Source organism: Centruroides vittatus, unplaced genomic scaffold (assembly GCF_030686945.1).
Source record: "Centruroides vittatus isolate TY-2023 unplaced genomic scaffold, ASM3068694v2 contig_970, whole genome shotgun sequence".
Taxonomy (NCBI): domain Eukaryota; kingdom Metazoa; phylum Arthropoda; class Arachnida; order Scorpiones; family Buthidae; genus Centruroides; species Centruroides vittatus.
The window spans coordinates 3522541-3550322 of record NW_027122643.1 but is presented as its reverse complement, the minus strand read 5'-3'; the positions used below and the strand labels follow the sequence as shown (position 1 = coordinate 3550322).

General features: G+C 27.2%; 1 protein-coding gene across 2 annotated transcripts in view; it reads right to left on the bottom strand.

Annotated features, from left to right (window-relative positions):
- Positions 1-7464, bottom strand: part of LOC136985497 (solute carrier organic anion transporter family member 74D-like) — a 30969-nt gene extending 23505 nt beyond the window's left edge. Inside the window, exon 1 of one of the 2 annotated variants that reach the window (XM_067282789.1) lies at positions 7399-7464. In XM_067282789.1, coding sequence (XP_067138890.1) covers positions 7399-7425 — 27 coding nt within the window. In that variant the 5' untranslated portion in view covers positions 7426-7464. Of the gene's footprint in view, positions 1-1987; positions 2076-7398 lie in introns of those variants that run through there. The other variant, XM_067282791.1, reaches the window with a different exon arrangement.
- Between the last annotated feature and the right edge of the window lie 20318 nt (positions 7465-27782).

The following is a 27782-nucleotide window of genomic DNA, read 5'->3' as shown; positions in this document are numbered from 1 at the left end:
AAAAATTCTATCATTTGTTTAAACTTTAGAAAAGTTGAGATGACGATGATAAAGGGAATTTTATTATAATTTCATGAAATAAATTGGAATGATTTTGATTCGAAATATGTTCACTTTACTGAATTTAATCTGTTAATTTTACTCATTTAAAATTAATACTATTAGTTGAAAGTGATGAAATATTTAGCGTTAATTAGAGAATGTTATATATTTAAATGTTACGAAACGTTAATTCTTATAAAATATATATATATATCAAGAAGCCATAAATCATTCGCAATGTTTTGCATCAATTTAGAAACTTGTAATATAGTAGACTTTCGATTTAACGGAATAAAAATAAAGGAAGTATTTAGAATATTTTGTTACTTACGAAAAGAAATAGTTGTTAATCAATATATATATATTTTAAATGCATTTGGTAATAGCTACGCTCCTTTCTTCCAATTAGTCCGTTAAATCAAAATCTCTCTGTATTGAGTAAAGTTTGTTGTTTATTGTTTAACAAGTAAAATACGTTTTATATTAATTTTATGAAGATAAAACAAGAGTAATAATAGAATTAGCGAGAATTATTTCGAGTAATTCCACATCGAAGTACAAATTCTAAAAGTCTATCAATCATTATTGATTACAAGATTTAAAAAAAAAACAAATAAGTTATTATTATAATTAAACTTTCCGCATATAAATCATTCATAGAATTAGAAAATCATTTTTAATCTTTAACATTTAGAAGTTTCATTTGTTTTTTCGAATACTACTAATTACGATAAAGATTAATTGACTAATTTATTTTTTTAATACTTTACATACTTTGAGTAAATCAATTTATTGTACAATATTTGATAATGTCGCGAGCAAGTTAAAAATATAAACGAACTGTACTGTACATAGAAATAAATTAATCTTTGTGTTCTTAAATGGATTTTCCTAGAGACGTTCGAAACTTTGACATACCAAACAATAGGTTGTTTGTCGGTTAGATGATAACTAATACTGAATATGTTCAGATTAACTAAATTATAGTGGACATTTCTACTTATTTTAAATGCTATGCACTGAGCGAAATTAATTTTCCTTCACATCTTAATTAACATTAACAATAAACTCTCCACCAACACAAATAGGTCACGCTTAATTAAAAGACAACAGGTTAAGTTTCTAATTTGCATAAAGAAGATAACTTTTATTTTTTCTTGTAATATATTATTTATGCATTTAAATCCTATAATTAACTTTTGAGACTAGAAAAGCTAAAGAAAAACTTATAATAAAAAATTGTATTTATTAAATAAATAATAACTTAATTATAATATTTCGTATAACATTATTCTCATTTATAAAGTCTTGATAAATGTAACTCCATTGATTTATGCTGTCATTAATATTTTTAATGTCGAGATTTTATTAATCATTAATGAAATATGAACTTCAATAAGAATTACAACAAGTTTTATTTTATTTTATTTCTTATATATCAAATTATTTAGCACGTATAATATTATGTGCTAAATAACGTGATATTATAAATTAAGTATAAATATTTATCAAGATTACGTAGCTATTTAAACTTTCAAATTTCTTTTTTATTTAGCAATATGCTGTCAAGGTTATTCAGTAGAATGTTTAGTGAATTTTAAACCAAAAAATTTAATATTAATTTAAGAACTTTAACAATTATCATAATAATATAATTACTTTCCATTAATCAAATCTAATAGTAAAACATAGATTATAAGGTAAAATAAGTGTGTTAATGAATTGTTTATTAAAATTTAATATAATAAACAATATTTACGGAGAGTTATTTGAAATAAATTAATTTTTCTCGATTAAAAGGTTTAAATTTATTCCTATTCTATTAATAAAAGCATGACTTAAAGAAGAAGAAATATAAATAACAGCAGTTATAAAAATTATTCTTAAAATTTAATTAAAATGTAATAATTTACATTCCAAGAATTATTTGAAATATTTTACTTACAAAAATTAATAATTTTTTCCATTTTTTAACGATTAGAGTCGCTTCTACATTTGAACGTTAATATAAAGTTCTCATTGATGTAAACATCTTAGAATAAACAAAATGACAGATAATGTTCTTCGTTGAAAGAAGAGTTGAAGATTAGATAAATTATTATACGCACCAAAATAAAGCTTTTTATACGGAAGAAAACTCAGGAATTATTTAGTTATTTTTTAAATGTTTTCGTTGTACATAAAGAATATTTTGCGTAGTCATCATTCAAAAAGTTTTGTAATATAACATTATTACGTATAAGTCTTTCTTACTAACGAACGATTTTTTTTTTTTTTTAATTCTTTCCACAGTAATTTTAAGGGCAGTAAGAGAAACTTTTTAAAATCATATTCAGTATGAATTCAACCAGATCAACAACGGGGACAGCCGACTGTTAAGGGACGGAGCTTGATGTGTTTGGTGCAAACCTCCTAAAAACTTTTTGAGGTTGTTGAACCGAACATTAATCCGGAACCTCAGAGTAACATGCTGATCCTTTACCCATCTCGCCCATCTAATATTACAATTTGACAAGATAGTCTGTTAAGGGAGTACAGAGTAATTTGCAATGAGCTCACACATTTGTGAAACCATAAAATTTCTTCATTACAGTTGAATTCACCAATCTTATTTACATTTAAATTAATAATTATAAAATAATACATTAATTCAATACATTTTGTAAATATGTAGCTATGTAATAATTTTTTCCCATAAATCTGTTATAATAGGGCTGAAGTGGGGCTGTAAGCCCGAAATGCATATCCTTTCCGACCAATAAACCGACCTTTTTCCACTAAGTGTTCCTGTGTGATCTGTTCTCAACGGCAACCTTATGCTAAGAAAATAATTATAAAAATTACGAATTGAAATGTTTTATTGGAATTCAAAAGAACTTTAATAATAATCAAAATGAACAATTTACTTTAAAAAAACAACTTTAAAAATTCAGTAAAGAAAGAAAATATACCGAATAATTTAAATGCATTTCGGATAGGAATTCTCGCCGATTCCTCTTCATTAAAGGTACAATCTGCGACAGACCCTACACCGATATTTAGGACTCTTCGAAATCAATCACAGTAACATAAGTGAATCAAAACAAAGTAAATTAATAATAAATTACATAAATAAAAAATTAACGACAAAAATAAAATCGATTCCATACGAAGATCGCAATGTTCTCACAGTATAATTTTTCATGCATTTGATCCTGTTCTGTGTATTGTTTCCGAGAGTCTGTGTTAATGACATACCATAATTAATTAATTAAAATACCATATATGTGTTAATAAATCAATTAATATGGCCAGTGAGCGTAAAAGTAAATCATTTTCTAATTGCGATATACACACATATGCTATATTTTTATACGCAGGAATCATACTTCTTTATTACTGTTATTTTTTATGTTCAATTTACGACCAATTAGAATTACGACAGAATTCGGTTATAACTCAAACACTTCCTGTATTTTAATATTCCTTGGTGATATTTGCATTATCTTTGTTGAATTTTAATCTTAGAACACATTATAATGCTTAAAAAAACGAATGAAAACTCTTTTTTATTTTTCATATTATCTATTATTAAAAATATTCATCACTTTATAACAACTTTGGAGTTCGAACGATGCTTCAAAGTTCGAGCTCAGTGAAAAATGCATTTGAAGCGTAAAATATGCTTCTGGACAAAGAATACAATCTCAAATTAGCAATCATGTATTAAATTTCACAACTGTTATAATTATATCACACATCTACGTTAAGTAACGAAAAATACGCAAAATGTTGTGTTCAACCGAATATCACCTTTACAGTACTTATAAGTCGTGAAATTCCAGAAGTGAGTGAAAGCAACGAAGTCTAACAAGTAAGAAGAAAGCTGTAATATCCGATTCAGACGAAAAAGGAAGTTATCGTAAAGCATGAAAGCGGTATACTTGTGACGGGTCTGGCGGCCATGTTTAACATGCCGAAGTCGACGGTGTGCGACCAGTAAATGCAATTTTCATTTTATTATACAGTAATTACGTATTTTATTTATTGTTTATTCGTTTTAATTTATTATTGAGGCATTTAACTTTTTTTTATTTTTACCTTAAATTATATGTATTTGCTGTTTTAAGTTTATCGAAATTGTATTGTTTAGAGTTTCGGAATGGATTAATTCGCTTTCTATTGTTTTTAATGAGAAAAATTGCTTTGAATTTCGAACGATTCGGAGTTCGAACGTCCTCCTGAATGTATTGAAATATGTTGTCTACATTTAGGAATTATTTAAAACAATCTATGAGAAAATTATTTGTTTTAACCATTTTATTACAATATTTCCTTTAACCATATACCACAAGGACAGTACCCGACAAATTATTTTTGTCAATTAGTAAATTCATATTGAAGCAAGATTTAAATTTATTAAATGTAATTACTTTATCTAGATTTGATCTTTAAACTTATAGCATTTGACGAACCATCATCGCTGGGTGCTATTTTTTCAGAATCTTAAGCAATAATGCTTAAAAATTTAAGGAACGTGCGAAAAAGACTTTAATTTTAATTTTTTAATATAATAATAAAACATAAAAGTACGCAAAATAAGATAATAAAAAACATAACAAATAATAAAACTTTTCATTGTTAGATAAAGTGTACTTTGGAAATTTTGATTTTTTAATATATTTAATGCAAATAAAACTACGAAATTCTTGAATGTTCTGCTTGCTTCAGAACCCTAGGATCTGGCGGTACACAAGTTGAATATCACCATTTTAATAATTTTAAATTTTTAGTTGATTAATTTAAATTTAAGATTTGTTAAGTTAAATTAAAATTTTGTTTACTAAAGCAGAAACGTATATATTCCATATTTGCATTTCTCTGTTTATTTCTTTAGGATAAACAATATTTTCTTTCTATTTATTATTTATATGAGTGAAAAATAAATCAACTGTGATTAAACTTTAAATGTATTAATAATATTTATATATTTAACTTATCAGAGAAAATTTAAATATTTGTATAGGCCTACTTTCTTTTTCTTCTTCAGTTTATTATTTTTCTAAATTTTAAATATTCAAATATCTATGTGTGTTTTTCTGTACTATACTATATATTTTACAGTAAATATATAGGTCTATATATATATATATAAGGGTGTCCCTTATTTTTCGAATATTTTTTTTCTAACGCATAGGGCCTAGTTTTGTTTATTTTACCCTTAATTAAATACTCCCACAATAAATTTCAGCTCATTTTGATCACTAGAACCCGTGCCGACTTGCATCGAATCATTTCCATACATATGAGAAGTGGCACGTATTCACTTTGTTTGCCATTCTAACACAATTTGTCGGGCTATTAACACGTATAGTTTTTTTTCGACGATGTAAGTGGAATTACGAAGCACTAAAAAACATATTTTCTTAGTCGGAGAGATAAACCACCAAATCACGGGTTCAAAATTACCGTCAAATCGGCAAGTTCTCGCAGTTTTGTTTTTTAACATTCGCGATATTAAATTAACTGTGAGTGAAAGCGTAAATCTTGTAATACGCGAGTGTATCATATTTTGGGAAAAAGCTAAAATACTAAAAAATCTATACTTATCTGTGTCAAGAAATTGGTGGATCTTTATTAGGTATGGAGACTCTCCATATGTGATAAAGATCCACCAATTTCTTGTGATCAATTCCCGTGATATGATCTCCGACTAAGAAAAAATGTTTTTTAGTGCTTCGTAATTCATAGTTCAATTTTTAGTGTTAAGAAAAAATTTTGGGAAATTCGGATTAACTAATTTTTCTTTTAAAATTTAAATATTATGTTAAAAACTATCTAATTTTTACGAAAGAAGAATGAAGTAAATGAATAACGAATGATTTGAATGATTTTTTAGGCATTTTATTTCTAATTTGTAATTAATTATTTGCATAAATTAATTGAAATTGTAGATTAGATTTGCAAATTTAAGAATTAAAGTATTCTGTTTAAACTATACATTAAGTTTTTTCAGAATTATATTTGTAAACCTATGTTATTGAGCAGCGGTGATGTTGTGGGATGAGTGGAAAATATATGATAAATCATAATCATTCGGATCCTCTTTACAATGGCAACGTATTCTCTTATTGTATAGCGCTTTTTAATTGAAAGAAATTGTATTTTTGCTACAGAGGAATTCGAGAATTGACTTCTGTATATCATATAGTAATAGCCATAGCTTGTTTAATAAAAGTTAACCAGATAGTCGGCAAGATGTCAACCTGTTGTAATAGGATCCGGGTTTGAAGTCGATCTGGATTCCTATAATTTATCACGGTACGGATAAAAGTATCGTTCTTTCTCCTTCGTCCAAGATGGCAGATTTTATTGCTGATCAGGCGCACTCGTAATGGGTATAACTGTCACATACTCTTAATCTGTCTGTGTGTCGTTTTAACCATTCGATTAACAGAATATTACAAAATTTGATTATTTGAAAATAAGTAAATTAGATTATATAACGATATTGATTGTTAATTAATATTTATATCACGACCAATATTAAATATTCTGTAAATGAATAGATAATATGTGATGAATTATACATACATAAAAGCATGTCATTTCCCCCTGATTTTTAAGTTGATAAAGTCTAATGCAGTTGCAGTTGATAACCTCAATTAATATCTCAGAATTCGAATAAATCTGATAACTTGAAATTTATATCAAAATTATCTAAAACGTTCCATTTTTAGTTTTGATAAATTTAGATTTATTTAATTACAAGTTCTATTTTACTTTGATAAATGTAATTGGAACAAGAATAATGAAATAATTTTTTTATTTTTTAATAAAATTTTAAACCAAGTTTGGTTTGATAAAAGTTACTTTTGATTGTAAATAGCTTTCTCTAAAATATTTCTGAATAAAAATTCAGAAGTGTTTTAGAAAATGAATCTGTATAATTATTAATGGAAAGTAATATAATGAAACAAAATGAAAATTAAGAATAAGATGGCATAGGACGAGATTTGTAGTAAAAGCTATGTTGCGATGTGATACAAATGAAAGTCAAAAATATTAACAACACTTGTATTTTTTCTGTTGAACCATTCTAAAATTCAATTAATCTTTATTCAAATGACAGTTATAACGAATAGTTAACATCAATAGTTTTGTTTTCAGAAGCTATAAAAGTCATAAAATATATGTATTACCTTTTATGGCCCAATTTAGAAAATTTGATTTAATTAATAAATAAAATATTCTTTAAATAAAAGCGCACTATACAATTTTAAAACTTTAAGAATTAAATTATCTGTTTTATCGATCGATATACTCTCATATGTTAGAAGATAATATTAACGCTAGAAATATAACATTGACACTTACCAACGATATATCGTAATTTCCTTCCATGTGTCAGCTAACATCTAATGAAAGATTTTAGAATAAAACAATCTGTTCCGAATACAGTTTTTGATTAAGTGAATAATAATAAAATAAATGTATAAGATAAATATTTTCCTGTGGCCAACGACTTGGTTGTTTTATTAAAATCCTCCAGTAACTTTTCAAGGGCAATTTCGCATCTATTTACCACTTAAAATATTATTGTTCAATTAAGATATAAATTGTTTGATTTGTAGCATTGTCCAGATTTATTAAAATGAAAGTTCTTAGAAATTGTAACAAACGTTGTATAGATTATATTTTAGATTCTGTTCAAAATTAATAAGTTCAATTTCTTCTTTAAGTTTAATTTACGACCACGTAATTTATCTTGGTGCTCCGTTAAAATTTCGAATTTTGCATACGATTTATACATTTTTATTAATATAATGTTGTTATTTTGCCATGAAAACAGATTATTATAAGTAAAAACTTTTTAAATAAAAATTACTGTTTAATATTAAATATCCTAATATCTATTTTAAAATAAATGTAAATTTTAAATATTTTCATTATGTTTATTAATTTAATTTAAGTAATACGACTTTAATTATTTTTTTAAATTTTTATTGATTGTAGTAAGTATGGAAGTTTTCATTAAAAATTATTTTAGCCCTTTTGTATACTAATGTTGAGATGCTATCTATAGAAGTATATATGTACTTTTTAAACTGATCTTTTAACTTTATCTGAAGATAAATAGTATTTGTATTTTATTTAAAATACATTTGAAATACAAACAGTGTTCAAATGTGAAGTCTATTATATATAATAACATAAATAAGTTTTATTACTATGGGCTTATATAAATGACTGACTGAAAGCTTTGTTAATAACGAAAATAATAGTTTGATAAAATTCTATTTTTTTTTATTCTACAACAATGAATTATAATGTATAAAATGTATGTCAAATTACGATGCATTAAATATACAGAATGTTTTTGAAGGGTCTCTCCATTAAAGTATGGTGAGACTCTTCAAATTGTTCTATGGGTCATAAAAAATGAAAAATTCCATATAAGAGCAGGTCTGAAAATGCTTTCATTCTAGGTTACAGCAGTTTGAAAATTTCTCTGTACAGTCTTTGAGCTTCACTTGCATTTCCGTTTGCTCGGTCATACACAAAACGAATGTCCTCCATTTCTGAGTTAGAGTAATAGTTTATTGTATTAAAGAACACTTAAAATGTCACTTGGAAACAGAAAAAAAAAAAACAGATGTCAAAACCATAGCCTGCTATTAATTTGTATTACGTAAAAGGTTTCAATCATAGCCAATTTTAAAATTGCTTTAATTTCGAAAGGAAGCATTTTAGGACTTATGTTTATATTGATTTTTTTTCATTTTTATGACCCATAGAACACGCTGTTAAAGCTTGGCAAGACCTTTCAAAAATACCCTGTATGGATCCTTTATATTTACAGTTAAAGCAAGAATATTCTTTCAATTAAATCTGTTATATTGAAAAGTTAATTTTTCTATTTTAAATTACACGTTTCTTTCTTAATCACGTCTTTTAAACATTCAGATAGTTGATGAAATTATTAAGTTCAGCGTTTTATTTTAATTTTGATTTATTTCTAACTATTTCAATCTTGAATTTAAACTAATTTGTTTATTTAATTTAATCCACATTAAAATCTTTTTCATAAATAACATGTTTTTGAAAGAATTCAATTATCTTTGAATTCTTCTTTCGTGTATTTAATATTCAGTTTCTTATTCGAAGCTGAAACAAAAACTAAGAAAGCTTTCTCTTCGGAAGATTTGTAATTGCATTGCATTTATATACGTAATGTTTTTAGGATTTTTCCAAACTTTAGTATAATTATATTATTCTATGACTTTGTATTTATATAGACTCTTGCAAATGCCAGGAACTTAAGAACAACAAACATCAAAATAAAAATCATGTTAACAGTTTGATTAATTTAGTGTACCACTGTCATGTTTATCAAGAAGTGTTAAATAAATTATAATTAAAAAAATGTATCAAAACATAATTAAAACGATAAAAGTTTACTTTGAAGAAGGAAAAATAACAAATCGATTTTATTTTAATTCATTTAATGAAAGTGAAAACAAATAAACAACCAGGTTTTGAGATAAACGAACCAAATATTCACGTTCGGCACCCTGGAAAACCCTGATTTATGTGTTTTGTGCTTGCTAAGAATGCGATACTCAGATGGTACGAAATGGCACAATTTTATTGGTCAGGAAGTCAGGAATTGGTGATTTTCAACAGAAAACAGTCGTTGACTTTCACATGCACGAAAAGATAATTCAAGACTTCCAAAATGTTTCTATGTTAACTTTAACATAGCATTCACAGCCGAATATGAAGTGCTAATCGGTCAACTAATCAAATTTTGCGAAATGTGGCCAAATATTTAAACCCAACATCCTCGAAAACCCCAAAAATATATATTGTGCTCGCTGGAACTTTGTATTAAGTAATTTTCTTATCTCGCCGATCATATAGAAAGGGGAGCCTGTTTCGGGTGGAAATTGAAGTTAATTCGACCAAACGTAGTCGTTGATTCTTCATTCAGGGCTTCTCCTGAATGCAAATGCAATGAAACTTTTCATCATCTCTCATCCAAACAGTCTTGGATAAGAGGATGACCCTTGAAAAGTTTCATTGCATTTGCTCAAACCGTGTCGAAATGTATAAAGAACAAACTAATCAACAAACTTTCTTCTTTATATATTAGATTATACAGAAAAAATAACAAAAATTATATTAAAATTAATTATACTCCGAATTTACTTAAAAGTAAGTTTATTTATTTACTTAAATAAAATCATTTTTTATATTTTTATTTTAATCTATTATATATTTTAATATATAATTAATACATAGTTATTATTTGATATATTTATTTTAAATTTGCTTTTTTAATATATAAACTTCAAATAACCGAAAATAAATACTCAATTGAGACAATAGATAAAATAATCCTATTTCGGTTGCCATTTTAATTAATTTGTCGGGATTATAGCAGACTTCTTTGATTTCTGAAAGACAACAGTTAATTAAGGTATCTTCCAGTCAATAATCAATACTTCCATTTATTCTACAGCATTAAAACATCTTGAGTGAATAATTCAACGTTGATACAGTGATGAATATTCTTATAAAATGTAATCATTGCATCATACTGATAAAATTAAGATCATTAGAAATTTTTGTATTATAAACTATTCTATAATCTGAACTCCAATTAGAAACAATAAGTTCTAAATTTAGCCCAATTTCTATATTAGTCTATAGATTTATAATAATAACAATAGAAAGTTTACTTTTCTGATAAATTGTACTTGAAAATTATTCGTTTATTGTTTATTGATGATAGTAAGCTAAAAATAACAGATGCAATTTTAACATTCGATTATGACACAATATTATATTAAAATTGATAATTGTGACTTAAAATGTTTTGAGTCTCGGTGATCAGTGGCAAATCAAGAAATAAAGAGATCATGTCTTCTCAACTACAATAATTTATTGATTCAAATAATTTAAAGAAGCCACTCCTTATAGGTTTACAATAATAACTGCTATTGTAAATTATCAGCAATTAAATAATTTCGATTCTCATAGATTTCCAGACTGTAGTAAGCTACCATTGCGACTATTACCATGCCATAGTGAGCAACAGCTGGTTGCTCACTATAGACTGTTTCTTCTGCCACGAGTAATTCACCATAGAATTCAATGTAGACTTTTACAAATTATCACAGTTATCTGCTTCTGTTTTATCTTTTATGACAAACGAAACTGAAGCAGAATATGGGATTTTTCTATTAAATATAATGAAAAATCCAAAAATATATTTTCCTAATTAATAAGAAAATTTAAAGAAATGTATAATAGTTTTTATATTTACGATCTGTTGTAGGTAGGAAGCAACAGAAGCTTTTCTTTAGCTGGTTTTGCTTACTGACTGTAAAAGAATATTCATTGAAATCAATGCAGTATATTATATAAATATAATCTTATAAAACAACAAGTAAAATAAAATATTTTTCAAAGAAAAACATCATCTCTAAAAATACTATCCTCAGCAGAACAAGTTATTTAATTTAACACCAGAAAATCTATAAAGTTGAAAAATAATTTTTCTCTATAAACAACTGAAGTTTGAAGAAAAAGTATTTATAGGTTTTCCTTTCCTTACATACAGTTTTATATGCATAGATTTACAGAATAGAGATTCAGAATAAAATCATATTTTAATGCAGAAATCAAACGTATTTTTAAGATACTTTTCAAGTGTTATTTAAAAGGAAATTTCAGTTTAAAGCTATTTAGTTAAAATATAATTATTCTAAACAGTAACATTTAAAAATAATTTTTCATTTAAAAAACAAAATAATGAGAATTTAGGAATATTCACATCATAAATAAATTTTAACATGATAAATCCATTTTCGCAGTTTGGATTTACAAATAAGCCCTCCAGCAAGCATCTTAATTGCCTTATTTATAGTTAATGGAAACGAGATACTTTTTATCGAAAACTCATATTAAAAGCGTCTCTTGTCAGTAAAAATAATTAATAATATTTAATACATGTTTTACTATTTAATAAGATAGAAAGTCGTAGGAACAAATTAATCTCATACCAAGTCTGAAGTGGCATGCCAATAAAGAAGGTTTTAAGATTACAGTAGCAATTTGTAAAGAACTAATAAAGTACCAAAAAAACTTGAGCAACACCGTCCAAGATTACTATAATTCGTGATCTTTTTCATTATCTTGTCTTTCGCAGCGAGAAGATATTGGGTAATCACGACCAGATAGGTAACTTTCTATAGAACAACTGTTTCCAGCTAAACAGCAACTGTTATAAGCAAAAATATATATAATCAGATGAACTCTTTAAGATTTTTTTGTTTCCTACAATCTGTTTCATATATTAGCTTGTTTAAACTGATACAAATACCATTAGCCTCTGACCTAAATAATATATTCTGCGATCTAGATTCATCTTGTTAAACAACAACTAAAAACAAACCATTTTTAAAGAATTACACATAAATCACTTAAATTGTTTCATCTGGGGATAAAAAACGAAGCTATCGTCATTTTTCCAACAATAAAGGAAGATTTAATATTGCTCCAGATTTATAATTTTAAATCTGGGACATCTTAATATGATATTAAATGGCTGGCTATGAGTCACCTATGTTCTCAGGAGATATTCTGACTGCTTATCGCTATAAACACAAGATCCTTTATAAGGATTTTTCGACTGATGACACACTTAATGAAACTTTGTTATATTTAGCTATACTTTGTAGTGATTAATTATGTATATACATAGGTATACAAGTATTGTGATTTAGTGTGTGTATAGTGCATTAACTATATTTCCTTTATTTAAAAAAAATAACTTTCATATTTTCATTTTGAACACTATTATAATGGCTACTAAAAATTCCAGCAACGAGTTGCTTAATTTTCCCGGCAACATTTAAAACTGCGTGTATGACGTTATCTGTTATGATATTTTATTATTAAAAACTTTTCATATTTTTAATTATTGTAAAATGGCAAAAATTTTGAGGGAAGGGGTGGGTTTTATAAAAAATTTGTAAATGCTAATAACGAGTAAAACCGTCATTTAGTCCGACCCTACTTGAGATATGACACATGACCTTCTTTATCTCTCCATCCCTTGACCTTTAATCCCCAAAATTTAACAGCATGAATCTTCCTAATACATCGCTCCCTGCAAAATTTCAGAAATTTTCGACAGGAGTTATTAAGCTTGAAAGAGGGTGAACAAAATCGTGCCCCTCACGCACACACACTAACACCCATACATACAAAGAAAACCCCGAACGTTTTTGCATTTCTCGACGTTTCAAAGTCTTCTGAATCCAAAAATGTAAAATTCTTGGGAGGTCATTTTTTACCGATCGCCATCTTTCCCTACTTTCCCTGTTAATAACAGAGCCGTGAAAGCAATAAAACGGCTATAGAAATTACAACAATAATTTAATAAAATATTCATTAAACAAAATTTAAATCTAAAAGCATGTAAAGTGTAGAATAATATATAGCTAGATCGCCCTAACTCAAGTGAACTGCGAGATACACAGCATACTTGAAGTAACTTTGCTAGAGAGATGCTAGAAAGCTAGAGATATTTTTATTCTTTGTGTACAATTAATTCTGTTTTAAGCGTAGAGAATTTAATTTAAAGCAGTATGGAGTTATATCATTTCCAAGACATCTAATATGCTGCAGTTGCTAAGTAATAATGAACCAAACGGAGAAAAAGAATTTAAAATGTAATAAGTATATGAATTAGAAAATCGATATCAAGGAATAATGAAGAAGAAAATTATGCAGAGGTAGTTAGAGATAAGAAATTTTACGCATGTCTTGTGAAGATTTATTTATTTAAGAGAGTTTCTCTTAAAAAAAAAAAAAAAAAAAAAAACAGAAAAAAGTTGTAAAAACTGTTTATTTTTTATTTCGGTTTCAATCTTTGTTTACGTTCGATATCATTTTGTACATTTGACAGAAAAATCTCTACTGTGTTTATATATACAACTCAAAAATCTATTGAGAATGAACAAATAGAACTATATTCTAGACATGTTTTCTATAGCTTGTTCACATTGTCATTCTAGACAGAGAGCTGGTGTCTTAATGCGAGCTTTGTTAGAGCACTCTCAATAAGTAACTATGTAGAGATATTGTTTATTCTCAGCTAAATTTATTTTAGCTACGAAATAAACCAGTACGTTTTAATACATTTTTTTTTCATTTTTAAAATAAAAAATAAATATAAAAGTATTTTGTTTATATAACATTTTAAAAAAGGAATTAAATATAGGTTTTATTTAAGCCAATAATAATGAAATATTTCTCTCTTCAATTATTGCAGATGTTGTTTAAGTCTGGATTATCTGGAATCACTGATTATTAAAAAATAAAATTTAAAATTTCAGTAAGAGAGTAATAATTTAGTATAGGAATAATTTCAGCTATGTTTTGTAGCTAAGAGCATAATAGGATCAGAAAAAAATTAAGAATATTTCTGATATTTCAACTATCTTTTTAGAATTTTTATTTTGCTGAACAGAGTTTCAAAGCCTCTAATTCCTATTAATTTTAATATATTTAATGTAGAACTGAAATAAATGCAATTCTACAGTTTATATGCATAAATATAATGTAATTTTTGCTACAATAGCAATTCGGAAACGTCGTGGTCCATCTCTCAACAGAAAGTCAATCGACTTTCTGTTGAGAGATGGACCACGACGTTTCCGAATCGAATCATTCACAAAAATTTCTGGTATCTGAATTCGTACTCGAACCCGGGTCCACTAGAATAGCTGGCGTTCTGCACTTCTGGGTAACCCGGATTCGAGTTGGTCTGTATCCTGTCTTTGTTGCATCGACCATCTTGAAGAGAAGCATGTGAATCATTTAATGCTTTGCAACAGATATGTTTAAACTCATACGATTAAGTACATATAATTTAATAGTAATTTTTTATATCTTCGTTACGATGTTTTCAATAAATATCGAATATTTAAAAGTTTGAAAACTTGTAAATTTTTATATGAAATCACGTATTTTTTTAATAACTATAGGTTTATATTATTAAGCAAATCGTTAATAACTGCAATAAATACTCCATAATTTTTTACTATTATATTTTTTAATAAAGGAATAAAAACTTTTACTGCAAATGGCAAATATGATTAAGTTTCTATCTCAAATGTAATAAATTTTTATACGAATTGATATAAAATAAAATCAGTATTATTATATTCTTACTAGGGAATGCACCCCTTCGCTTCACCCACTTGTTCCCAATATAAACTATTCATAACAAAGATTTCCTGAAGATTCATCGATTTCTGGTCGGTTCCGCCGTTTCTATCTTTTTCTTTGTGACAGAAAAAAATGTCGTGACGATTCTAAACTAAGACCTTTACGTATACAAGTGCAGAATAAATATATTTTGCATTTAATAAAAGTTTTAGTAAGAAAAATAATTTTTACATTTTTATCAAACAGTAATTGTTTACAATTTTTTAATTTAATTTTAATGAAGTAACAAATAAAAGAAGATAATTTAAAAATTTTAATCTTCAAATAAACAGAATGTTTTTTTCCCTTTATATCTATAAAAATAAAAAAAATCTGTTCATTTGAAGATTATAAATAAAAAATATCTTCGAAACAATTTGGGATTATTTTACTTTAGATATATAAGTTGTAATAGAAATTTTATTGCTTAAGGACTCTGCAGTTTCATTTACGGTAATTACAAGAAAAAATTTAAAATAAGTGTTTTAAGTATTCTTAAGCCATAAAATTTTATGTTGCATTAAATTCACTTATACCACCTACAGTACTTTATTTTTATAATGATTTCAGTAATCTTATTTATAGATATAATTTTAAAAATATAATATTTTATGTTAAGTGATCATTTACAAATTAAAATTCTTTTATTTATTTTTCGATAAAAGAAGTATTTTTTTTTAATTATTCATGAAGCATAGCGATTAAAGGATAGAAATCAGAGTCCTGTGTGCTAATGATGAATTAATTATTTTAAACTATAACAAAGCGTCGATTATCCGGAATAATCGGTGCTAGACAATTTTGGATAACCGATTACACTCGTAGGAAAAGAATAAAATATCTTAAAGTAAAAATATTAACTTTAATTTTAGCGTAGTACAAAAAAAAGTTAATGCATAGAAACTTAATACACACGAATGATAAAAGAATAACAAAAAAAAAAGAAACCTGTATTATGTATTAAAACAAGCACTAGTCTCTCATTACAATTTATAATGAACTAGCGAAACTTTAATTTAAAGTAAAAAATACATAATTATAAAATTAATATTAAATGAGCCAAATTGATTAACTCCATTACTAAATCATTGTTTTTACATTTTTCGCTTAGCTAATTTTACATATATATATTTTTAAAAAAATGTATGAAAATATATTCTACAATGTTTATTTAAATTTAATGTTTAAAAAGAATTTTTTAAAAATAATTGTATATTATCAATTAAGTTGACATTAGTCACTTTCATATCTCCATTTTTGTAGTAAATGTTGATTTTACTGGATAACCAGTATATTTGTAATTTTGTTTGGGTCTTTAACAGCTATGTTTTGATTTATATTGCTTTTCATGACGATATTTATAAACCAGCTGCTTCTTATTGTGCATTAAAATAAGTAACAGATCGTAGTTATGTTTCTCAAATGATTCAAAAAATTCTTTCAATTTTTCGTACCTTTTAAGTGTTTGTCCTACTGTAAAAGTAATCACTAAATCTATGCTGGTTTGTCGACATTTTTTAGTGTAATGTGTTCAATAAAGTTTTGCGCGCATAGGTAGAGTACACTTATGAGGGGAAGGGGTATCGCTTCTCTAAGTGTAACGGAAAATAGCTACTTTCAAATTTAAATTAAATTTTAACTAATTTGAATAAAGCCTCAGATATTTTAACAGGGCTTTCACGCATCCTATTCATAAAGAAATTATATACATTTGAACATAAAATTATATGAAATAGTTAAAGGTCTGGAAAGCTAATATTAAAAGTCAACATAATACAGTGTAAACTTGATTATCCTAACGTGAAGGAACAGTGGGTCTTTCGGATATACGAAATTTTGGATAATCCAGAAACTCATTTGTTTTTGTCTTTTGGGTATATCAAACACTACATTTGGAGTTTCGCTAACAATAGTAATGCAATCACTGTATTCAAAGGTAAATTAATTTACTCAAAAGCTAATATAATTTTACACGTATGACCTAGTTTCGCGGCGCTAAAGTTGACAGTGATTTCTAGTTACAGAGTTTGGCCTCTATGTGTTAGATTCTGTGATATATAATATGCTACAAAGTCTAGTTATTTTTCTTTTACCTGTTTCAGGTACTAGTCTCCAATGTATTTGATAATCAAACTCTTATAAATAAATTACATGTTTAGAGACATATTATCGTTGATTATTTGTTTCTTTAAGTTTTTCTCCTCTTCTATAGAATTGAATATAAAAATTAAGCGTAAAACACATTGAAATTATATATGAGAAACAAGAATTTTATTAATTAAGAAGTAAACATATTTTCTAAAATGTATAACATACACATAAATAATCAACATTAGTTGTCTTGTTGAATATTAATAATTCTGTAAATTTAATTATCAGTAATTCAATAAAATAACGTTTAGATATTATATAATATTGAATTATATATTCGAAACTTGAATATTATTAGTGACTTATATTTATAGTAATTAAAATCAATTTTCGAATGATACATTCTGCGATTATTGATAGAAATTCAGCAAGAATTATTATTGAAGTAATGAAAACAACCTGCAGGATATTTTTCGGTTTGGATGAACTTTCTAGTCAGTTTCGACTGCAAAATCGTTTAAATGCTTATTTATTTGCGATAATATTTTTTGATATCAATACATACGACAGCTCAGACATCATAAATAATTTTGAAATATCTGTCTGGAAAGTTGACAGTATACGTAAACAGAAAACTTATATATGCAAACTGATTTTAATTCTTTTATTTTTGTTTAATTAAAACATCTAATATTCATTTTACTAATATAAAAAATATATATCTTAATTAATTTTAAGAATATTAAAAAATTAGATGCCACATAAGACCAAAATACACCATGTAATTGTAATGTTAATTACAGTGAACTCCGGTATATAACGTGAATTCGTATAATGCGACGAAAAAATTGCTATTATTACTCATACAAAATTCTAATTTTTTTGTCCTGAAGTATACATTTTCTTCTTCAACTTCTAAGCCTAGGTTTAAACTTGCATAAAATCGTCTAATAATGCATGTCAGGTGTCTAAGAGTTTGTGTTGTAAATAACGCAATCATAGAAGAGTTTAAATGCATGTCTCTATAACGCAATTTCCTATGACGTGGAACGTATCCCCGCGTTAAACGGGATTTCGCTGTAAAATCTTTTGTTTAATACTGACTAAAGAGATATTTAGCTGTCTAAATCAACCTAATCCGGTATGATCAAATTTCAGGATAGGCAGAGGACATTTCCTTTAAAAAATTACTAAAACTTACACTATGATATTTTTGATACTGCAAGAAATAGACATTTTATTTGTACGACACTGAGACCAGAATGCATATGATACTGCTCAATGTGATCTCCATTCTGCAGGTGTGAAACTAGGGCCGACCGTAATTAATTCTCTGGAACGCTTCTTGTATGCATTGTTATACCGTTTCCAAGGCTGCCAAATTAGCAACGTGTCCTTGTTAAACTACATTTGTGTCTTCACACACACACAAAAATTACGTGGATCCAAAGCTCCAAAAGTGCCAATGTGATGCTTTAATGCATTTTTTTTTTTTTATTTTAAAATTGGAAAGTATTCCGCATGGCCTGAAATATCTCCATACAGATTTGGTTAATTTTGACTGCTAAATATCTCTTTACACAGCGTTAAATAGAAATAGAAATACTTTAATTACGATCACCCGGTATATAATTAAACCAATTATTATTTATTCGCCATTTTCAGTAAGTGACGTAATTTGATTAAAATTAAATTCATGTCTATTTGTTTGTCTGTTTGTTCGCACGTGAAAACGGCTGTACTAATTTCTATTTAGAGTAATCCTGGAAAGAATGTAGGCAACTTTTCATTTCCAAAATCATTCTATTTTATAAGCTATAATAGAATTACAGTATATCATTTGCAAGAGCAAGCAGATCTTTTGCATGAATAGTAAGTTTTGCTCAGAAGACAGTAGGTGTAAAGTAAACCATAAAATTCGAATATAGTAGATTTAGACCAGGCTAGTGTTAATGGTCAGGGGAAAACTTGTCGGTCTGTTATTTCAGCAAAATGCAGTACTGAACTATTAGCATTGCGATTTTCACTTGTGTTAAATTGTCAAGAGTCCATAGAATTTCTTTCTATGTAGCCTACTGTCCATAAAGTTACGAGACTGGTTTAATAGCTCGACTTAAGTAAATTTTGTGTGGTTCGGGATGTTACGTTCGAGTAACTGGTTATTTTACAAGTCGCCTGTGACATTGACGTCCGCTCGATATCCGCTAGGCGACTGGGCGCGGCAGAAAAAACTCGTGACATGTCAGTGGCGCTTTTTTTGTGAGGAGAACGGACAGCGAGTTACAATTAAGTTTTGTTTAAAGCTAAACAAGACGGCTACAGAGACATTGCAGCTTCTATGTGAAGCGATGAAGCTTTATCATGGGCGCAAGTATTTGAATGGTACGGGCGATTCGTCTCGGGTAGGGCGGACGATAACACAAGATCCGGCCGCCTTCGAGTTCAAGAAACGAAAACATGGTTTGCGTGGAAATATGGTACTTGCTTTTCAATTTGGACAACCATTCTTTTCATAGCAAAAAGCGTCACCGACATGCGAATTGACAAGGATTGGTTTGGTTTATTTAGTTACGGCAAAGCGACACGTGGGCGATCTACCGTGGGGATGTCTTCCAGAAGGCACTCCCACGGTATTCCCATCGCATTTTAATGGCAAACTGGCTCTAGGTGTTACTAACGCGAGGAAAACTCGGAAACTCCTCGTGTCCAACTCTACCAGTGTTCATTGGTTTTATCCACTCGGATACTAGTGAGCCCAATGACACAAGCGACTCATAAAATGTAAAGTTACTTGAAAGTAACATTTAGGACCACACAATATTAACCCAAGTCCAGATATTAAAACAGTCTCGAAATTTATGGACCGGTGTTGTAAAATTGTTTGTGATATAAGTTTATTATACGTACCTGTACATATTACTTTTCGTATACAGTGTATGTATATATATAGGCCATATATATGTACAGTATATAAATATGATGTATACGGAAAATGACGTATAAAGTAAAGGTAAAATACTCATATAGGTATATATTAGTATTTTACCTTTACTTAATATATCATTTTCTCGAATAGAGCTGGGTAGGTATTTTAGCTAGTAATTTTTAGTAATCCATATGATTTCAACATACGTTATTCAGTTATGACAATACTTCAGATCTGTAGTTGTACTGTAACTTTGTAAATACGTTAATAACTTAATGACTTACAGCTAGAACATTTAGGCACTAAAAATCATAATTAGTTATAAATTTATAACCGTTTAGTTATAATTTTTAGTGCCTAGATGTACTTATTACTAATAATATTATATAAAAATAGATAATAAGAATTTAAAAAATTTTAAATAATGTAATATATTGGACGTACTATTGAATGCAAGTTACGATGAAAATGCACTTTACATATTAAATGACATTTAAAATATTTTACAAAAATATTTCAATTTTCAAAAAAAGTAAGAAAAAATATAGAAGACTGAAAATCATGGACGTAACACTTCGTTAGTCTATCACGAGACATATTAGAGAAAGCTTACATTTTTTATATCAATTAATACTCCAAACTGTTGCCTATGGTATATGACATTAAAAAACTCTAAGCTGCTTTTTTCCCCCAAAAAATAAAGAATTAGAAAACTATGAAGTGTTCGGTATTCCCCTGTGACGCGAGGAAGTAGCAGACAGTACCTGAGGAAACGACAAACAAATAGAAAATGACCAAAACATTTTGCAAACAAAGAATATATATTCAATACAGCATCATCAACCTTTACATTTCCGGTAAAAAGACGAAAAAATAGCAGAAAAACTAACGTTTTCGGATCTCACATCGAGATCTTCTTCAGGTTCGTTACTAGAATGTAATGTTTCGATCTTTTAAACTTTGAAAGAGTTCGAATTCCATTACATTCTAGTAACGAACCTGAAGAAGATCTCGATGTGAGATTCGAAAACGTTAGTTTTTCTGCTATTTTTTCGTTTTTTTACCGGAAATGTAAAGGTTGATGATGCTGTATTGAACATTATGTGTACCGGTACTGACAGGTGAAGATTGTTTTCAAAGGATATATAGTTTATTTAGATATATTCATTAGAAATTCAAAAACAATAGATTCATCAATTTATTAAAAACATTAAGAAATGAACACCTCAAATATTAAATCACAAAAATTTTGAATTTTCATGATCAGGATATGCTCCTGATTACGGTATTATAAGAAAAACGAGTAAATATATCAAAATGTAAACCCCGAGACAATTCCGTACACTGTAAAGCTGTCCGTGAGTATCCCGGGAAAGTGTCTGCGGTCGCCTCAAATGACCATGTTTAATTGTAATCACCTTTGGAAGAGAGACGTTACCCTATCTAAATTTTGATATATGATAAATAAATAACACAGAACACATTATTATCCACATTTATAAAGATATCTAAAAACTAAAAAATTATAATATCCTTATGAATTGTTATGAAAATATTAAAAACTTGTATTTCATGCTTGCATAAAATAATCATAATAAATATTATAATTAAATTGAATATATATATAGTGAATGTAACAGATGTAACGTGGCAAAATTAATCAATTTAATACAATAGAACTACGTTAACACGGAATGTTCGGTAATAATCCGGAATGTCAGTATTCCGCTAATCGAAATCTATAGCACACAACGTGTTGTTGGACAAGTTGTGTGCTAATGATTTGAAGGACTAAAAACACTGAATTGCGAATTTGATTTAAATTTTGCAGAGTTCAACCATACAATTCATCGAATTATTCGGTCACTATATTTCTCACATGCATTATAAAGCAACAGACGGTTGAATATATAAATACAACTTCAGAATACATTTTTATGTTGAAAAACATATTTATTAAATTTATGAATTTGTAAGATTAGCATAAAATTTATTTATTTTATGGCTTGGCTTAAACTTTGGTTAATTAGCGATCATTTTAGTACAGATCCTTTTAGTTCGTTAATCCGTCACTTTGCGATAAGTGCCTGATAATCCGCAGTCGTACTGTACAATAATGATTCGGCATACTACTATTCCATTGAATGTGTTTAGACGTGCGATAAGCTACAGACTCCGGGCAATAACGTGTTCATTAAAGATTTTACAGGTTTTTCAATCAATCTTAACACAGCATAGTCGTACATTACATTATTTTTCAGATTAATTAAAGAGCTTGAGTAAACAAACCGAAAATATACACCAGCGCGCGGTGGTACAAAAATTACAGCAATACAGTAGAGAGTCGTTAATCGGAACCCCGGTAATCGGAACGATTTTCTGTCGGACTGTGTCGTGCTGAATCGAACGTTTTTGATACTAGATTTACTTCTAAATTATAATTTTCATGTTTTTATATTCTTCAATATATTTATTTTGTTTGTACGAAATGAAGAAATAATTTTTAACGATACGATAGTTTCGATTATTATTATAAAAAATTTCGTTAGGCTTAAAATCGACGAAAATTCAACACGAAGCGACACGCAACGGAGAAAAATTTGAACATCGGACAGATTAATATATTTATTCGTACATAATCGGTAATCGGAACAAATCACTAATCTGAACAACCCCAGTCCCCAATTGATTCCGATTAACTACTCTCTACTGTATCTGCAACGTTCAAATCGTATGTAACTTGACAAATTTTGCAAAAATTCAAAAATTTCCATCTCTTCAAGTATTTCAGCATCACTCCGGTTTAATACGTGCCGAATTAATGAACGTCTATTGTATATTTGAGTAATTGTCAATCATAAAAAATGGTAAAATGAGAACAATAAAGGAAAAATCGGATAGTCCGTTTTCATTATTCATTATCTATTTTCTGTTTCAAGCTTTAATCCGAAAGTTAGAACTTATGAGAAAATAAAATATATATTTATAATTAAGAATTAGGCCTAATAATGGTTGTAACAAATATATTCAATTTTTTAGATTTTATTTTTAATTGCCTTTTTCGGTAGAATTCATAAACAAGTTAACTATAGAGAAGCAAAGTAGCAAAATTTTCGTATAAAGTGTGGACGATAAGGCCAGTTTTCGGCTCTAAAGGGTGTCACCCCATTAACTTGCTTGTGCATCCAATGTTCAATATAGAAAAAAAGTTTTAGCTGAAGCCTTGATATTTTGAGCTAATTTTATCCCTACGAACAACTTTCCATTAAACGCCGCTTGTTGTTAATTACACATTTTTTGGAGATAAAACTTTCATTCTTTAAGTGGCTAGCTTTAAGCCAAATTTCAACATAATCTGTAACAAATGTAAATTTAAATAATTAGCATTAAATGAACATCGAAAATGTTTTTCTTTACTTAATGTAATTGATTTAGTATGTGCCATTTGACTACATTAATCATTTTTGTATTCAGAAGGAAAAATCTTATTCTATATGTAATTTTCATGTTTTTGAAATTCTTTTTATACAGAGTGGACCAAGTCAGGTAACCGAAATATTCGCTCAATGCATAACTCGACTACCATCCCTTTGAAATCCTTTTTATTATTATTTATTTATTTATTTTAATGTTTTCATTTTAAAAATAAGTAAATTATTTTGTTTGTAGAACTTTTAAAATACAAAAATCGTTTGTTTTTCGAATTTGTAAATTTTAAAAATAACAGTTTTAGTTCTATCGTTAGAACTCGGTTCTTTGTATTTTAATACGTTTTTAACCTGAGGTAGACCTCTGAACGGGGTCGAAAACGTTTATTTTCATTAAAGTAATGCTGGAAAAGTGTGTAAGGTGTAGTGTGATTAGATTATCATCTATTTGAGATGTGATTTCGGGTCTTTGTGATCGATGTTTATAAGATTTTGGTGATTTTTCCAAAAATTTTATAAATGATATGAGTAGATCTGTTCATTAAATCGTCAATTTCCTTGACGCTACAGCCTTCTGCTTTTCATTTCTATATTCTAGTAACTTCTTCCATACAAAACTCTCTTCATATGGCACTTGATTCAATATTCAAATAGTAATTTGATGTCATTTATTATTATTTTTGTAATTTTAAGTTTCTTATGTTTCAAATTTTGCAATTATGTTTAATTATCTATACTTTGGGACAGACAAAAAATACTTTTTGTTGACAAATTATTAATAATGATATTTAATGTTGAAATTATTAAAAGTCAGTGTAAAATAATTTGTATATGCAAATGAAATCAATTACATTTCTCTTAATTCCTAACAATTCTAAAAAGCAGTAAATATTGATTATATATACTTTTGGAACATCCAATTCGTGTTAAAATTGCATGAAACATATATTTGAAATCAGAGCATAAGCTAGCCTAAAAATTTTGTGTCTCAGTGACTCGTTAGGTGTAAGTAAACTTAAGTAATCAACGAGTCACATCAGTCAGTTTCGAAAAACGCATTTATTGTGTACTTTGTACAACATTACATGATGAAATATATTGCAGATATACAACTGTTAAGAAATACATCACTGGCGCATACTTATAAATAAGACTCGGACAGCCAGATGTTCTTATTGATGTTATTCAAATCTTTCTCTTATATTTAGTTGTTTATCAATATTTAACGCCAAAAATATTATTAAATATAATAGAATTTTCTTTCGTAAAATTAATGAAAACAATATAAAGTTAAGAAAAATATCGTAATTTTTTGTAACTTTCTAAGTTTATGTTTAAAGTTATAGACTTTTTTAAATGCTATAACTTATTTAATAATTAGATAATTGATTAAAATTGAGCACAATAATTAAAAATACTAAAAGAATTTTAATGTTTTTATATTTAGTTTAATTATAATAGCAATTCAAGCTGGAAGTTAAGAATAAAAAATGATATAAACGCTATTGATGTCGGAGAATCTAAAAACGTTATTTTCCACACAAAGAATTTAGATGAAAATCAAATGATATGTAACCAAAAACACATTTTATTTTCAAATTTTCCATTTCTTTACTTAAAGACCAATAATCTTATGCAATAATAAATATAAAATAAATCAATAACCATTCAATTATGAAATCTGTATTTGTCATAATGTCAAGGTTTTTTCTAAAATTTCTATCGTTTTACGTCATAATTTATAATTATATACATTTAGAAACATTTAAAAACAATACAAACTATCTTAATTTTGCTTTAAATCGTCAAGTGTCAATTAAGATAATTTGTACGTGTTAAAAATATCTATAATGATTATTAAATTTTTTATATAAAAATTAATAATTAGAAATCTTAAGCTTGCAGATCACTTCGTGAAATATAAATATTAATACATAGCATTGATAAATTTACTGAAAATTCTACTTTAGATATTATTATTGTTAATATAACGAACTAAAAATGTCTGCCTATTAGGAAAAATTGCTGATGCTGTGTACCAAGATAGCAACAAAGAATCAAGTGACGATGAATCTGAGTTATCTAATGACAGAAACTAAACAATTAAATGTTGTAAAATTTATTACTTACGCTTCATTAATAAATTTTCATTTTTATTTATTTTCGTTTTCTATTTCCTGTGATCTATTTACAACCACTGTCGGCTTATAATCGAATAAATACGGTAAGTCACTCACAAATTAGTCTACATTATACACCATAATAACATTTTAACGCATATTTTAATTTCGTTATCAATACATTCTTTTAAAACATATTCCCGTTTAATGGCAGTAACGGACACTCCTTTTCCTCAATTATTCCGTTAAATCAAGGGTTTACTGTATTTGAAACTATATCAACAGTTATATTTATACTACTATACTGTTAAACCTGTAGTCAACAGCATTGTTCGGAGGTAGCCGTTGTTTGGAAATTATTTTGTGTGCATTTTTGATGAAAAAAGAAAACTTCCTGAAAAAAAATTGGCCACTGTTTAGAGGTGACCGTTGTTAGATGATGGCCATTATTGGAGGTTCGACTGCAATATAATTTTTCAACTATACAATAAAACGATTTAATAAAGTAACTGAATGATAATGTATTTGTTACTTTTTCTTTGCTACAAACTTTTTAAAGTTATTTAATTAGATAATTTAAATTATAATTAAAAACAAAGACAAAATAAATTACTATATTTTGTCTTTTTAAAACATTAAAAAACGTTTAAAACTATTCTAAAAAAACTCTCAAATAATTATATTTATCAATTTATTAAAAAGTTTTGATTTTAAAATGTTTAATCTTGTTTTTAAAAGTGTGTATTTATATACCAAAATTACGATTAAGTATGTTGTATAATATTTAAAATTTATAGTTACAAATTGAAAAATTAAAAATACTTAAAAAAAATAAATTTTTAGTAATAAGAATAAATTCAATAACTTAAATATAGAATACTTAAATTGTTTAAACTTTTCGACTTTCAACATCGATTATTACGAAATAAATAACGTCACTTCTTATATATTTTAAACTTGCATGAATATTTTGAAATAAACAAGAAATATGACAGGTTTAAAAACTAAGTTAATAGTTATTGATTTATATTTTATGAGAAAATAAACTTTTAATTTCTAGGATCGAGAAATTAACTATCTCTTCTTCCAGTATTAATTGTATTGAATTGAATAATTAATACTTCTTCTTATTACACACAATAAAATATTTTAAAATCTTTTATTTAACATTACCTATTTGTATTGCTTCAAGATTCTTTTTATTTATTCCTCCCTGTAGCACTGAGAGGACTTTTATTTCAAGCCCATCGTGGATTAAGGCAGACCCACAATGGGGCGGCCTGGTGGTGAGAAACAGGATCCGACATGCGGACAGACCCCGAAAAATTGTTGGTGTTTTCGACCGCCCAAATTACATCAGGAATCCTCAGAACCGTAAGCTGGCACCTTAACCGCCTGGACTATTCGGCCGGCTGTCACGAGATAGTGTCCGGGTGGACACTTTAGTCTATCAATAGAGAAGTGTCCGACTTGTGTTAAAGTCTTCGACCCGCACTGTAAATATTTTATCATAAAATATTAACTTTTTATCCTATTTACTGTTTAGATTTTTAAAAAACAAGTTCTAAAAAATAACGTTACTAATAAAATATCGTCTATGAAATTTTAAATTATACTTAATTACATTAAATATAAATCTTCAGTATTATTTATATAGAATAGCCAAACGGTTTTTCAGGGAAAACATATTAACACATTTCAACATTGTTTAAAATGTCCGTCCAGACACTTTAACTTGTTAACCGGCCTCTTTGAAGGTTAATTTACTTCACTTGTATCCAAGTTTATATTTTATTAAGAAATCATGTCTAGATCAAAATTTTAAGCTTTCGTAATTCAGTTAGGAATTTTTTATTTCTTGGATTTAATTTAATGTAATTTTTAAAAATAAATGTACTGTCATCGACTTTA